General features: G+C 42.5%; 1 protein-coding gene across 1 annotated transcript in view; it reads right to left on the bottom strand.

Moving 5' to 3' along the window:
• Positions 1-931: 931 nt before the first annotated feature.
• The window catches only part of CCDC138 (coiled-coil domain containing 138), a 252,752-nt gene continuing 237,367 nt past the window's right edge, over positions 932-16,316 (bottom strand). The window contains exons 14-15 of the mRNA XM_085622639.1: positions 11,034-11,172; positions 932-1,262 (exon numbers count right to left, since the gene is read on the bottom strand). Coding sequence (XP_085478765.1) covers positions 1,103-1,262; positions 11,034-11,172 — 299 coding nt within the window. The 3' untranslated portion in view covers positions 932-1,102. The remainder of the gene's footprint in view (positions 1,263-11,033; positions 11,173-16,316) is intronic.

Raw genomic sequence — 16,316 nt, 5'->3', positions numbered from 1 at the left:
TCATTTTAATTTAACATGAAATCTGAGACCACCTTAAAGAAACTGAGTTCAGGATGCTTAATATATAAAAAACCTAACCTGTGTTTTAATATTGGCGTTCAATCTCATTCAGAAAATAAGTTGTTTATAATATGAAAGGGTCATGTTTTACTGGGTGTTTCCTGTACCATTTACATGGCGATGTCTTGCAGGCTCAGCTAGTGCTTTGACTCAAAGAAGCAAGCTAAATCGGTGTCTAAGCACTACCTTTCCTTCTCTTTGCATTTCTGTATCTAATCAATAGCTCCTGTATTGGAGCCGTTGCGGTCCCCATTGTCCACTTAACACATTAACAAAACAAGGGAATAAGAAGCACTCAGATGACCATGTGTCCTATTCGATTATTGAGCCGAAGTACAGTAAAGATCCGCAAGTCACCTTTACCATTTCCTTCCTACAATGGGAAGAACAGGCTTTTTAGATACGGAATTACAGAAATATTGTTGTTGCTAGACAACAAAAAATAGATCCAAGTTCAAAAAGAAATAGTTTTATCACTGCTTATTCAAGCTTTCTTTTTGTAGTTTCTTACTGAAGGATGCCAGCAATGTAAGCTTTTGGCTATTTTAGGTGCTCCCATTTCTGAAAGTTTAACATAACATAAAAGTCAATTTAATTTGGCATCATGGGGGGTTGCAGTGTCTGAAAATGGGTAATAAATTCAATGATGTTCCGAACTGCGGAGGCTCCAAGGTAGATCTTTTCCAAGGGACCCAAATATTCTTAAGTTAGCATGTTCTGCAGCAACTGCTTTTTCAAGAACTAAAGGTGGCTTTAAAAGGTCAAGAAAACCATTCAAATTCACATCAAAATAAAGTTTGTTGATTTGGGATTCTTTTCTGGAAGTTTTAAACCAACATGCAGATGTAGGACAACAAACTTATGCAAAAACTGTTTATTTACACATTTATTACAATACACTCAACAATGTATGGTATCGCTGTATCAATACAACTAACCTCAATTTAAGTGACAATGATATAAAAATACTCAAATAGTTTGAAAAAAAGGTAAAAACACAATAGCAAAATTAAACAAATGATTTCCACGGTAGTATAACTTTCTATTGGCTGGTAGTGAGACTGGTGGTCTTGGTGCAGCCCAAGTTGAAAAGTATGGAATTGAGGTTTATGATGAGAAATGCCTGGTCCTGGCTTGCTGTCCTCTGCATTTCTTGAAGCGTTAAGTGAATTGTGTGGAGCTCAAACAACTTCTTATTGCTCCTGGAAAGGAATAAAGTACAAAGGTTGATGGATTCATAGGTTGAAAGAAATTGTTTTTCCATTCTCTAACTTTTTTACTCATGGGATCAACTGATAACACTGCAAAAAAAAAAGAACAAACCAGAATGGAGGGCATGAGATGTAACATATTCGTGAACTTCCAACAGAACTCCTTGAGGCCTGCCCTATGGAAAGCTCAATTAGCCAGACACACAGGATTAAACTGAATGTATTACAGAACCGGGAGCCAATGAAGTGAGTGGCCAAACTAGCTATGTTCAATACAAGTCTGACTTCCATTTTCTGAAAAGGTTGTCACCTAAAGACGTGACCTAATGTCATAGTAGCTAGCCATACACATTTGAGTTTTTATCTCCCAAGGTTCAAGAAAACAAAAATATAAAAACAAACTCCCATTATCTCTTCGGTACTCTGGTAGCTCTTGCTCTACATGATAAGTAAGCTGGAAATTTTATAGTTTGAGTGTACTTTCTTCAAATCCAGTGCCCACCCTTCTAGTGTCCCTAACGTCCTAACACTGCTTATTCTGGTCCTTGGGCACTGTAGAGTAGAAAATGAATAGTAATAATGCCAGGCCCTTCCCACAAGGCTCATGGGGACTGTTTGGTCCGAAGGACCTATGCCATACATCGAGAGCAAAATTGAAAAACCTTGGATTACATTTAACCGTAAGAGTTGAATTCTGAATTGTAGCGCAGAAACACAACCACAAATCTTGGGAACTGAGGGTGGACATCTTGGATGGAGGTACAAAATTAGGCATCTTGATGGCCTTTCATGCACATACAATCTCCCTACTTCACGGCTCTCGGGAGCTGAACATCTTGATCATCTCCAGAAGTAGGATCTCACTGAATCTGCACATACCTAAAATTAACCTTATAGGTCATGTTTTAACTGTTAAGTTTCAAAAGTCGAATAGTCTCCCTTGAGGGTTGCATGGAACATGTTCTATGATCACTAGAAGTCAAAATCTCTGCATTCACAAAAGACATCCTAGAATCACTTCTCGGGATCCTGAAAGTTGTGCAGGAGAACAATATGAAAGACATAGGCCCTCATTACAAGCTGGTCATATTTATGATAGGCTGATACTTGGGTCTGAATTAACGAATGTATGAGGACAACGGTAACAGATGCATACTGCTTCCGTATGTGGTTGGTCTAAGTACTGACCTCCTTTTCAGTTTCGTTATCTGGTCATAGAGCGTCTCCTAAGCCTTCCAGGGTCTGAATTACACAAAGTGCCCGTGGAGCGCAACGGGAGTTTGCGCCCGCTTTGCGTGTCTCGGGTGACTTTGATATTATAGAAGGGCCCGCAGACGCTTGTTCGGCCCCTTCTGTAATATCGATAGCACTGGTGTACATAAAGCGCCAGCGCTATCTTCAGGAGGCGTTCCCTCATTTGCATGGTGGGGTGTCCCATGCAAATGAGGGAATCCCTTTGCCTCAGTGCCCAAGCCGTATTACAGACATAGGCGCAGAGGCAACGAAGCGGTCAGGGGGCGCACTGACAGTGGGTGGGGCACTGTCAGTGCGTCCCCTGACGGCAGCCCTATGGAGGAGGTGACAGGGGTCCTATGGGCCCCCAAACATCCCTTTGCAGGTGGGAGCAGTCACTGACTGCACCCACCTGCAAGGGAATCTCTAATCCCCTTCAAAAGTGCAGGCGGGTTGCCGCCTGCACTGTGAAAACGTTAAGCGGCTTTAAAGCAGCCGCTCCGTTTCTCACAGGAATGCTCTTCCCCCAGGGCAGCACGAGTTTGCGGCTGCCCTGGGGGCAGAATATACCTCATTATACAGCGCATTTACCTTCATTGTGCTGGGCGCACCATTTTAGAGGTGTGTCCAGCGCAATGAAGGCAAATGCGCTGCATTTATAATGCGCCCCAGGACTGTAAGGTATAATCAGGATGCTTCCTTGGATGGTCATTAGTCTGCATTTGCATTCTATCCTTGTGTTCCTTGAAGATAACTTTGAGTGATGTAACACATTTCTCACACATTCTTTGAGAAGCAGGAGGAGCCTATTTTGCCTTTGTGAGCCGTGTCTCTTCTTGATGTGTCCTTTCCCCTTTTCCTTCATGTTTTCCTCCATTTCTTGGGATCCTGAAAGACGTGCAGGGGAAAATTGTGAAAGACATAGGCCCTCAGTACAAGTTGGCCATATTTATGATAGGCTGATAATTGGGTCAGAATTAATGTATGGGGACAACAGTAAGGGATACATACTGGTTCCGTATGTCGTTGGTCCTAGTACTGATCTCCTTTTCAATGTCGTCATCAAGTCATAGAGCGTATCTTAAGCCTTTCAGGACTGTAAGGAATTATCAGGATGCTTCCTTGAATGGTCAGCAGTTTGCATTTGCATTCTATCCTTGTGTTCCTTAAAGATCACTTTGACTGATGTAACATAATGTAACATGTTTCTCACACATTCTTTGAGAAGCAGGAGGAGCCTCTTTTGCCTTTGTGTGGTATCCGGGTTACCAGTTCCCTGGTAACGGGATGCCACAGTTTCTCGAAGATAGAATGGGGTGGTGGCAGTTGAATGGAGTTAAGCTTGTGGCTGCAAGTACCTTCTTGCTCTCCAATAAAATAACTACTTACTACCAATGTGTGGTTTCCATCCTTACAAAGTGGCGACATCGGGAAAGAAGTTTAGCTGGCGTGCAGTTGTACAGGAATTGCAGTGGTGTTATTAAGAAGCTTTGTGGGTTTTCGTGTGGTGAGCAAGCATAGGAGGAGAGGAGGCCGGAGTGTTGGAGACAGGAGTCAGCGTCTCCAAAGTCCCAGTGAGCAGGTTTTGCTGTTGAATATTTGTGCAGATTTTGGGAGCAAGACGGCGGTTGCGAGCCCAGTGCAAGACCAGCTCGTGAAGGATGCACGAGCAGTGTGCGCGAAGAAGGCTGACGTAACCGTAAAGTGCAGACGTCCCTGGTTACCTGGCAACAGAGCAGCGCATGAAGGATGCACGAGCAGTGGATGTGAAGAAAGCAGACGTAACTGGCAAGTCAAGGTATCCCTGGTTACCTGGCAACTTTGCAAGCATCCTTAGAGCAATGTCGAGTGCATCACTACGCGGTGCTTGTGATGTGTTGGCATTTTGGGAGGGCATCCTGTGATCTGACACTATTGAGCTGCCCTCCTCGTATTCGATCAGCGGTGAGGATCTTTCATCGCGCATTTCGGTGATGCGCACACCCAGGCACTGAAATTCTGTTGGAGGTGTTTGTAAGGTGGCACGTGCATTTCAGTGATACGCACACCTTACAACGGTAACATTATATAAGGAAATCTATGTAATTTGTTATGTTAGTTGTGCACTTGGTGAACCGCACACCTTACAGTAAACACATTTCAGTTTATAGAACATAATGGTTATGCACTCTAAAAACAACATATAAGTAAATTGTAACGATTATCGATGTCCAATTCTCAACCACAACTTCAAGTTAGTTTTTCCCAAAAAGAAACAGAATAATAGCCGATGTGATTTGATTGTAGAACATTTTCTTTTTATTCTTTTATTCTTGAAAATGTTTCATAAAAACACAGCACGCTATGGACACGACTGCCTGAGTTTTATGGAGCGTACTCTTTGGTGCTATGCACACCTATTTATATAGGAGACATTTCATTAACAATTGAGGCTAATTTTGCATTAGTATTATATATTATTAATTTGATGTTGCACATTTACCCTCATTCTTCTTAACCTCACTAGCAATTTATTGTTTTGCTCTGTTTCTTCAGAGTAGTGGTTTATGCACAGTTAGTGTATTGTAATTGAACCAACATTTTAAGTAAACCAGTGTTTGCAGTTAACATGAGTTCACAAAGCTGTGGACACACCACCAGTACCATTTGTACCTCATCCTGGTGAACCGGTGTTGAAGTGGCCTGATTGGAAGGATTATTTTTTTAATTATGTCTTGGCTCTGGAATAAGAGAATGAAGACGGTTTTACGCCTTCAAGGAAAAAAACTATTATTTTCCATAGTCTCGGGCCAGGGGGTTTACGTGTATAAAATCAGATGGAGACAAAAGGAAGACCAACGGATAATGCAAATGTGTTTTTAGAAGCGTTGGAGGTTTTAGATATTCATTACCATCCTACTGTTTGTGTGGCCATTGACCGGTATTCCTTCTTCCAAAGGAAACATATAGAATAGGGTGGTGGCAGTTAAAGGGGGTTAAGCTTGTGGCTGCACATACCTGCTTGCTCTCCAATAAAGTACCTACTTACCACCTATCTGTATGGTTTCCGTCCTTACACTTTATGGGGCTTGTCTCTTCTTGATGTGTCCTTTCCCCTTTTCCTCCACGTTTTCCCCCACTCTCTCTTGGACAGAACATTTTTCCTTTACTGTTTCTGCTATTTGCACCTCTCCACATCGTCCTGCGTAGATTATCCAGTTGTCATAGCCAGTTCCAGTTGCAATGTCAAATCTGATGTAGAGGCCGATGCCGGCCGGGCAACAGTCAAAGCTGGCGTTATTGTTTTGTAGACACAATACTAAATCTGCAAAATTGACAGTCTTTCCTTTCTAATTAGAGTCCGGCAAACCGTCATGTTTCTGCCGGCAGTGCTCTTGATAGCTCCGCAAGGAGAAACCTTCCACCAGCGATCAGACAGACTTGAGGCCGATGGTGTAAGTACATCAGACTGTTGGCCCTATTTGGAGCAGATGGTCTAATGTACATTATTTTTCTCTTCTAGACCGCCAGCAAAAGAGGAAAAAAAAAATTAACCCTACAACTTGAACTAAAATTCCAGAATGCCAGGGTCATTTTTTTTCTTCTACAAACAAACCCTCATTTCTGAAGTTTGTTTTTGTAAAACAAAATAGTTTTCTGAGCAGCTGCGAGAAACATGGTGGCTGCTCAGGCAAACTTTTAATGCCTTCATAGGAGCCACCGTGGCAGAGGCTCCTCTGAAGGCACAGTGATCTTTGCCATGCAGCTTTAGACATCCCTAAATACCATGAGCAGTAGTCCGCCTGGGCCACGGAAGTCACTACCTCCACTGCTGTGGCAGACGTTGGGCTGTCCTCCAAAGCCTAAATCAGGCTGTTTGATGTTAAGACCGATAGAAATAGAGACATAAGCACAACACAAGGGTCTCTATCTGAAGAGCTCAACCACTTGGACCAGGACACCGATATCAGTTTTGAGTTTTGTGATGCAATGGACGTTGGGTGGTGCAGTTGAAATACCTCTACATTCAGTTGAGTACTTCGAGGAGTATCTGGGTAACAGCAGGATGATCCTGGTTTTCTCTTGTCTTAGCATCACACCTTCACTGTTGCAGCTTGGAAGCTGAGATTTTGAGGAGAGTAACTTGTCTAGCAACCACTTTATTTTTCTTCTTGAACCTATTTGGCGCACGTTCAGATGAAAAATAGATCATCATCGTTATTCTCTTCTTTCTTGTTCTGAACAAGAAATCTGTGGAGATGTCACAGTTGTTCATATCCTGTCCTGGATCCAAAAAATAAACACAATATACTAAGGAACATTTCTATAAAAATATTCCTTAGACCACATTTGGCAAAAGCCTTCAAAAGAAGATTTTTTATTTTCATTCCATGCTGAAAGAACAGTTGGAAATGTTTAGCCTGGTATGGTAGCACTCAGCACTTTCACCAACGAGCCATTGCTTGCAGCCAGGAAAGCACTTCAGTTTTAGTAACGAGAATCAAAAGCATAGCCTTAGGAGGAATCCTATGCACTAGCACGTACTGTCAGAATCTGCTAGAGGCAGGTGTTACTGTCTGGCAGTGAGGTACTGGTGAAAGAAAGCTAAACTGACTTTAGCAAAGAGCCCCTTTTCAAGGTTTTTATTTAAAGACATAACATGGTACATGATTATTCTTCCTTGAGCATTCCCAGCTTAATCCGACGAATGTTCGAGTAACATTTGAATCTATAAAAAATCCAATGTTGGAGAAGAAATTAGTGACTTACCTGTAACTCCAGTTCTCCAACATTGATATCTTTTATACAGTCACATGTTTGAATCATTCTCCGTCGTTAGGCTGGGAATACCCGATACACTAACATATTGGCATATAGTTAAAGTGCAAAATATATAGCCTACAATATACAGTTCAAAAAAGGTAATAGGCCTGAAATCTTTAGTAGCACATCAACTTCATTAGAAAGAACCCAAACTTCAGGCAATGAGGTGGAAGCTAGAGGCCACCACAGCTCAGATTTCAAAGCTGAAGTGTGAAAATAAATATGATGAACTTCTGATCAGGGAGGAGGGAGGGTCGCATGTGAATATATCAAAGATACCAATGTTGGAGAACTGGAGTTGCAGGTAAGTAACTCATTTCTTCTCCAAAATTGGAACTTTTTTATATTAACATGTTTGAATCATAATGGCAAGCAATGCATCTTATAAAATACAACTAAGTTGGAAGCAGGTTCACCTTTACTGAAACAGGTTTTTCAGGAATCCTGTCCACTGCTGTGCCAGCTTCTGCGTCCACGTCTAGGCAGGAGTGCTTCATGAAAGTATGCCTGCTCCTCCAGGTGGCTGCATGGAAGCCATGCCCTTGCTGGAATGTGCCCTCAGTCTTCCCTGGAGAGGATGCTTGGCTTTGGCATGACAGAAAGCAATACAGGCTGAGAGCCAACAAACTATCTCCTGTTTGGACAGGGCTTGAACTTTTTGAGGTTGATCAAATGACACAAATAGCTGGTCTGATGTGCTTATGCCTTTTGTCTTGTCTATATAGAACTTGAGATATCTACACAAGTTTAGAGAATGTAATGATCTTTCTGCTGTTGAAGATGAATTTGGAGCGAGGAATCCAAGAATGACAGGTTAATTTAGGTGAAAGCCAGTAGGAACCTTTGGAATTAATTTAAGATTGGTCCAGAGTATTACCATGTCCTTCTTGAACTGGTGTAAAGGTTCACTGATGGGGAATGCTTGGATTTTTCCACTCTCCTAGCGGATTTCAGAGCCAGGAGTAGTGCTGTTTTCTATAAGACAAATTTTAAGTCTGCTCTATGTATAGGCTCAAAAGGAGGTAACATCATCTGGCTGGGAACTATATTAAGTTTCCATGGAACTGGAGGATGCCGATGATGTGCAAATGCCCTGAAAAACCCTTTCATAAACTGAGTAGACAAAGATGCGTCAGTTCTTCTAAATCTCGAGACTACATCAAGATGGACCCAGACTGAAGAATATTTGAGACCACTCTTGGCCAAATTTAACAAATATGGAAGGATACGAGTAGGATTTATTTGAAGTGGATGATGACCATTATTCCTGCATCAGACACAGAAAGTAAAGCATCCTGGGATGCACCTTCAAAGGAATGGCTGGACATGCTGACAGCGGAAGTAGCTCGCTGTACAAATACTGGGGTGGCCACACTGGAGCAACGAGGATTAGAGCGTAACAGTCTTTTTTAGCTTTTTTCAACACCCTGAGAATCAGGACAAAAGGAATAGGCAAAAATCTTGGACCATCTGATTGAAAGAATGCCAGAACCTGCTCGCGAAGCACAGGCTTTTCTTGTTGTTCAGAGTGGCAAACAAATTGATTGTGGGTTGACCCCACTAATTAAAAATGTAATTCACCTATTTCTGTTCCAGTTCCTACACGTGACAATCCGACATTTGCCGGCTGAGTGCATCCGTCTGATCATTCTGGCAGACTGGCAGATATTCCATAGCAATGTCCATCCTTATGAGAAATGGCCCAGTTCCACAGCAGTTGAGTTTCTTCTGAAAGCATCTTGGACTGTGGTCCTCCTTACGTGGCTCTGTAGAACATGGATGTTGTGTTGTCTGTTCTTACTAGGACAGGTTGACCTGCCAATCTGGGGACGAACGCTTGGAAGCCTAGTTGCATGGGCACAGAGTTCAAACACATTAATGTTGAGCCTCTTTTCTGCATCTTACCAAAGGCCTCTGGTTGAAAGCTCTTGCAAATATTCTGCTGGGCTTTAGATGAACTATGCCAAGTATTAGTTTAAGTATTGGGGTTTCCCCAAAATCTAAGCAAGTGACTATGGCTCCTTACATCGCCCCCATAAAGGGACTGGGTCATTTGGAGTCCATTCAATGGGTACAGCCACAGATAACAAATAGACTGAAGTCTTCCTACCTACTTGCCAGAAAGGAGTATCTGACATACACTGAGATTTCGTTTTACCCCGAGAAACATATACAATGTTGTTTAAGGCCTATGATTAAAATTATATTTTGGTAAATTTTCCTCTAAGGCCAAGGCTTTTCAGAGGGTAGGAGCTCTGCACCTACACCACTCTAATATAATAGAATTAGAAATATCATTAAGAAACTTTGACTGGCGATTCTGATTAAGTGATGTGTGGCCACATTTTAACCTTCATAAATATGCAAAATGAGGTGAGGCCCTTTTCTAATCTTTTATACACGTCCAAAAGATCTGTTTCTGTCTATGGCAATGTATTGATGTGCCCAACTTTATCATCTATTTTTGACTTGCATATACTTTATATTCTCTTTATGTTAGCTATACTCTGCTGAAGTTCTTATTGCAACATGAAGAGTATCATACTTGTTAAAATCACAAAGACTTAAATAAACTGTCAAATGGACAGGGAAAATGGAGAGAATATACCAAAATACAAGTATCTGACTCCTCTCCTCTGGACCATCCCCATATTTTCAGTGAAATTGAATTCTCAGTACTGTGAGTCTGGTGCTGATTATATGTTCCAGGTCCCAAAACGCTTTCCTCAAAGTACATATGCGGACAGAGGTTTTTCCCTTGATGCACTGTGTGTTATGTTGGATTGTGATTGCGTGTATGTTATTAGGTCTCGCCTGAGACAGCGCTCCCAATATCGCTTGCATTGCATTTTGTTAACTAAAAAGGGGGCGTGGAAACCGCCCATTGCTCACCATTCGTTGGCTGCATTTTCACTCTTATTTGCTGGCTCCTCATTGATCAGTGCATGTCAGTTTCACTTACTCTTCGTTTGTTTCTCCCTTCCGTGAAGCAGGGACCAAGTACTGACTTATTTTCTTGTGATTAGTGTCCTTCCACTGCTTGCGCTGGGATTTAGGTACTTTTCTTTTCATTTTCCCTCACTACTTGCCCATCGTTGCTTGCTCTTTTGCTGTTGCTTCCTCCTTCCTTCCCATGTTGTTGCTTGCCTGTTGTTTTTACTTGCCCGTTGCAACACCACTCCTCTGTATTGTTGCTTGCCCATTGTTGCTTACATCATACTTATTTATTCCCCCGTTCTCACCTCTCACTGTCGCTGCTTGCCCCGTGACACCCACCACCACCCATTCCCATGTGTTGATGATTCCTCTGTACCACCCACACCCCATCTGCAACAAACAAACAATGACAAAACCCAATAGCTCTTGCATACGCAAGACCTATTGGCTTTGCCGATGCTTTTAAAGTACAAAGCTCCGCTTCAATAGGGCAACAAAACCAACACATTTACAATTCAGAGGGGCATGAGAAGTATATGTAGTTGGCTTTCTTTTTACCTGTTTTCTCGATCATTTAACTGGAAAAAAAAATCTTCTCATCAATGACAAACAAAAAACATGAAAAAGATAGCTAGTAAGAGGACAAAAACCGTAAGAATGTCATCGTCAAAAAAAGTCAACAACATTTTATAGAAATGCTGCACCTCAGACTGCACCTTATCTACATGACGCATGAAGATGATTAATTGGACTGAAATAAAAAAGAAATTAGTCACGTTGGGTACTTGCTTGATTCTGGAGAGTTTTTGAAGTAGAATGCTGAGTTTTTCCAATATGTGCCCATCGAGTTTAGGATGTCGGAGTAACACAGCGCAGGCACGGAAAAAAGATTCATTGCTGCAAGCTTCCAGGAAAGGCTTCAGATACCCTGTAAGATAAAAATATAGTCATGAACTCTTTCCTGAGCGAACCGTCATTTTACAATACGCACCTTGAAAAATACTTTACCAACTGTCATCATCACAATGCAAGAACTTGACCACTTCATGTTACAGTTCTTATGTCAAAGAAAACTATCACTGAACCATGCGAATGAAGAACTCATATAGTTTACGCTAACCTGGAAATGCGTGACACATATGAAAAAGTGAAAAAGAGTATATTATCAAACACAAACGTAGAATGGATGTCTACTGGCAAAATCAAATATATCTTCTTTTAGAGCAGCAAAATATACCCCTGCTTTAAATTTCATTAGAATGCTGAAAACTCGATTAAAGGTAAAGCACCGGGTTGTCAACACTAGTACAGGCCCTGCCACTAGCAAGATTTCAATGCTCTAATCCGCAGCCTCAGACTACCTCTCTTTTCAGACTCTACTCAAGATATAGAATTTAATGCAAACAAGGGAGGGAGACAGGGAATAAATAGTACCTTTACTCAAGAAGAAGCACAGTTAAAAGAACCATTTCTTTATAAGGTACTGGTCACGTGAAAGAGCTCATTGTAATCCATCTTGGTATCTTCATAGAATTGAACCTTATTGTCACATCCAACTGCCATAGCGGCCACCAAAACATGGCATCTTCCAACATTCTGTTCACATCACACACGCACACGCCCTGCCACCCCGCTCCTTTGTGAAGAGAAGCTAAATCCCATATGAAATATAAAGAAGCATTTGCAATGAAATGGGTCTCGCATTTACGAGAGTTGGAGCATTTGGCATTGTAAATGACAATGCCTTTTATTGTTGTGTTGTTTTAAAAACAAAATAGCCAAAGCTGCAGGCAGGACAAAGCAATTTGTGAAAATAGTGCTTCGAGGCTGTAATTAAAGCCTACCGATTAACAACACACATAACAGGTGTGTTGCCATGGGAGGTTACAAAATGAGACAAGGCGGTACTAAGGAGGGAGGAACTACTAAGCCTATTGACCAATGAACAGCCAAAAGTGGACATTGACACAAGCCAATGAAAAAGACTGGGCGGAGCTTCAAGTCTCTACCTGAATACAGCATGCCTCGCAGAGCACCACATGCGCTGCCCAGGCTCGACCTAAAAAGGAGCAGGTAACAGTACCATATTTACTATGACCGAGTACGTATCAAAAATACTGCCGTACCTTCTTTGTAGCTGTAATACATCTAAAGCATTATAGATATTAATCATAACCCTCATATCTTGCAAGGTGAAATATATACAGCCAATTAACATCCCAAACAACGCCAACCAGGCATGAAATGCAGCGTGCTGACATGAACAGTAGATTAAAAAATACTGCACACCAAAGACAAACAAACATAATGCACACAACACATTCTCACAGAAGAAACACAAGGCACAACTAGCATTTATCACTTTAGGAAACAGAAAAGTTACACAGTGCACTAGGTATCACGACATAGAACTCTTTTTTGCGAAATATTAAAAGAACAATGTCTTTATCATACACCACTCGAATCATTACCAAAACTACAAGAGATGCAAACTATCTATAAAGTACATCACATAAATAGAAGGCCTGACAGTCAAGCTATACAACCCCACCAACAAACAAGACACCAGACCAAAATGTGCAAGAACAACCACAGCTCAGCAGAATATTCTTAGATAAAATATTTGACAAACTCATACGCAAAGAAGTAACACATAGTGGAGACGCAACATTCGACATCTCACAACCATACAGTGCCACATTGCAACATGAATTCACATCCATTTGTAGGAATTCAGACCAAAGGAGAAGCAGACCAGTAATCTCGTGGTGGTATGCAAGATAAAACATACTCACAGAAATCAGTCTATCCACAAGTACAAAAATACATTGAAATTACAGTCATACTGCAATGAAACAAAGAAACCAGTCATGTCTACTCATCTTAGTGCGACAGTCCAACCATGACCACTTACAGTGGTGCAATAGATTGACCATCAATATGCCCATTCTTGGTGCAAGCAAAGGAAATGATTCCTTCTTTTCTTCCTTTGAAAATGAGACCAGACTTGGTTCAAGTGTAGGACAAACAAAACATTCCAATGTATAAAGTCTCTGTACAAAGGAAATGGTTGCGAAAAGCTGAATACCCATGGGATACCCAACAGAACTGGTACAAAAGGGGGGGGGGGGGAGTGATGGACGGAGCATCAGAACCAATCAAACACTCAAACCCAGTCAACAGAGCTGGGTTTGATCCATCACCGTTCTTTACCCCACTCTGCCACCCCAGTTCAGACATGGCCATATGCAAATCAGTCTGACCCTGTGCCTCATGGGAACAGTCCAGCCCGAACTGCCAAGCCATGCCTTCCCTGGACCGGAAACAAGCTTCCTAGGACCGGTTTCTGGCATTTCAGCCGTCTTCAGCCAGGCTTGATTGAATCCAGTGCTCAGACGTGAGTCCCGTGCTCTCCATGCCACTGGAATCAAGCTATCCTGGCTGAAGAGGGGTGAAACCCCGAAACCGGTCCTAGGATGCTTGTTTCCAGTCCAGGGATGACTTGGCTTGGCAGTTCGGGCTGGACTGTTCCCATGAGGCACAGGGTCAAGACTGATTTGCATATGGCTGGGTTCAAACTGGAATGGCATGGTGAGCAAAAAAAAGATGGATTTAGGCCCAGATATCTGTACTGTGGTGAATGTATGACATTGTTCTGCATTCTGTCCATCAATTGTTGTTTTTGCATACTCAACAGAACTGCCATTGTGCACTTAAAATGGACACTGCAAAAAAACTCAGGCAGCCCCTGCGCGATATGCCTCCTCACTAAATGTGTCACTTATTCTTTGACACACATCAAGCCCAACATTGGAAACTACTGAATCGGGCAAGGGAAACAATGAGACACTCTCACCTTACAACTGTACAGGACAGTCATTTTACGTTTTTTTTCATTCGAAGATATGCCTCTCTAGGCGCACACCGTGGTCACCTGAAACTCCATTGTCAGCTCACCCTCCAAGCCGCGCTCTACCCATCAGCCCCTGGTGTGAAGAGAGAGGTCCCATAACTTGCCTCGCACACTAATGAGGCGGAATCCTGCACTGGAATATCTTCTTACTCGCCTGACTCCAACCAGGCATCTCATCCTATGATGCTACCTCCTTGGCAATGGTAAGCCTCTTTGCTGATCCGATGCGCTGCCTCACCACTTCATAATGGGCAGTTGGAAACAAGCAGGTACATCTCAGCACTATTCTAAATTCCACATTTGTAAAGCGCAAACTTATCACCTCTAAGAGTATCCAGGCACTGGGGGGCGTCAGGGAGATTAAGTGAGGTTTTGCCCAGAGACACATGATGCTGAGCTGATCTCCCGCTGGCAGGGATTGAACCGTGATCTCCGTGAAATGGAGTCAGCTTCTCTGGCCGCTGTGCCACACCTCTTCTTCCTGCCACACCTCTCCTTCCTAGTGGATGACATATTTTCTGCTCCACCTTTTGACTTCATAAGTGGCAATAGCCATCTTTCCACTACGCCCTGTACCTTAGTGGGCAGTGGCAAGCCTATTACAGCTCTACCTCATGAATGCACTGGATGCGGACATCCTCATGCAGCACAATCTTCGGAGTCCCTCAGAGGCTGACAAAATCTTCCTGCAGCAATTAGGATTGCTGCTCAAGCCACCACGCAGGTGGCATCTTTCATCAGCACTGCCTCATATATCATCTGACACAACATTATCATGATGCCTTGAACATAATGTACTAGGCCTCTCTCCGCACTAGGTACAAAAGTCGTCCTATCTTCATCCACAGGGTGACTGCGCTATCTGCATATCCACAACATCACTAATCTAGCACGCACATCGTGGAGGCAACTTTTAATACAGTTAATAGGCATCCAGATAGATTAGAAGAGGAGGCACATCTGCTGACACTGAAGGTCCATCTATGCTGAGAATCAACCACGCAGTGGTCGGACATTCTGTGAGGGGTGTCCAACTCGAGACCAAGACGGGGTCCTTCACTCTATCAGATCACGTAATGGGGTTAGATCGTCCCTTGGGGGGGGGGATTCTTCGCTCAACACCCATACACACTTCAGGTACACTTTGTGTAGGGTCTGCATCGTAGGAGTACGTTAGATTACCATACTGCATATATGCCTGCATATATTCATTGCTTCAGCACCATGGTAGAAATGTATCTACTGCTCACTCTCTTGGTGATCTGCTTCTGTCTACTAATCATTGTAGCACACGTATTTTATACAAGAATAACGTTGGTTCAATAAATATTATTGAAAAAGTCCCACTGTGTATTTTCTGTATATTCCTCTGAGATTAAGTGAGCACGAGTGACTGAGCGAAAGGTTCTGTACTTTTTCCACGATGTCCGAGTGATCAGGGTTGTCATGTTCAGTGGTTGTCAGAAACTGCTCGTTCCCTAGTAGGTTAGGGGGGCTTACAGTGGCACTGTGAGCTAGCAGGTCTATAGGCCAACATATCCTGCGGGGGTGTCCGGAATCAGTCTAGGCACCGAGCCCTTAGTTTATGTTGTCCAAACAATGCGCAGGTTCTACGGATAGGTAGGAACTACACGACAGTATCACCTCCGTCAGTTGGTAACACCGTTATATTAGCACTTTATTTTTCCATTATTGTTCACATCACCAAAATATTTGTAGAATCCTCAATGAAGGCACCTAAGAAGAAGCATAATGACACGGTGAATTAAACAAGAGCAATACTTGGTTAAGTCGTCAATGTGGCAGAGCTCATTGTAATACATCTGTTTAGGGTGGTATGTACCACAGACTGCTGTAGCAGCCGGCAAAACAGAACCAGAACATCACCCTCTTTTCTTTCACAGCTTCTAGGTGTGCTTTGAAATCTCTAATGGTCCTAACTGCTCCGATTGCCCTTGCAAGTAAAGAAAGATAAAAAAAAGCATAGGCAAGGCGGTTTACTTTCTTAGAGCTGACAGAATGGTTGTCAAGAGTTCTGACTCCATCGTCCTCACACTGGATTAGCAAAAGCAATTTATTTTCACATTGCATACAAGCAGTTTTTAAACTATCAGTTTAAGCATAGGTTCTACATGACAATAGATTTATACGGAATAGGG

The sequence above is a fragment of the Triturus cristatus genome, chromosome 8 (genome assembly GCF_964204655.1).
Source record: "Triturus cristatus chromosome 8, aTriCri1.1, whole genome shotgun sequence".
Classification (NCBI taxonomy): domain Eukaryota; kingdom Metazoa; phylum Chordata; class Amphibia; order Caudata; family Salamandridae; genus Triturus; species Triturus cristatus.
Note: the sequence above shows the minus strand (reverse complement) of the source record. Positions and strands in the feature narration are given on the sequence as shown.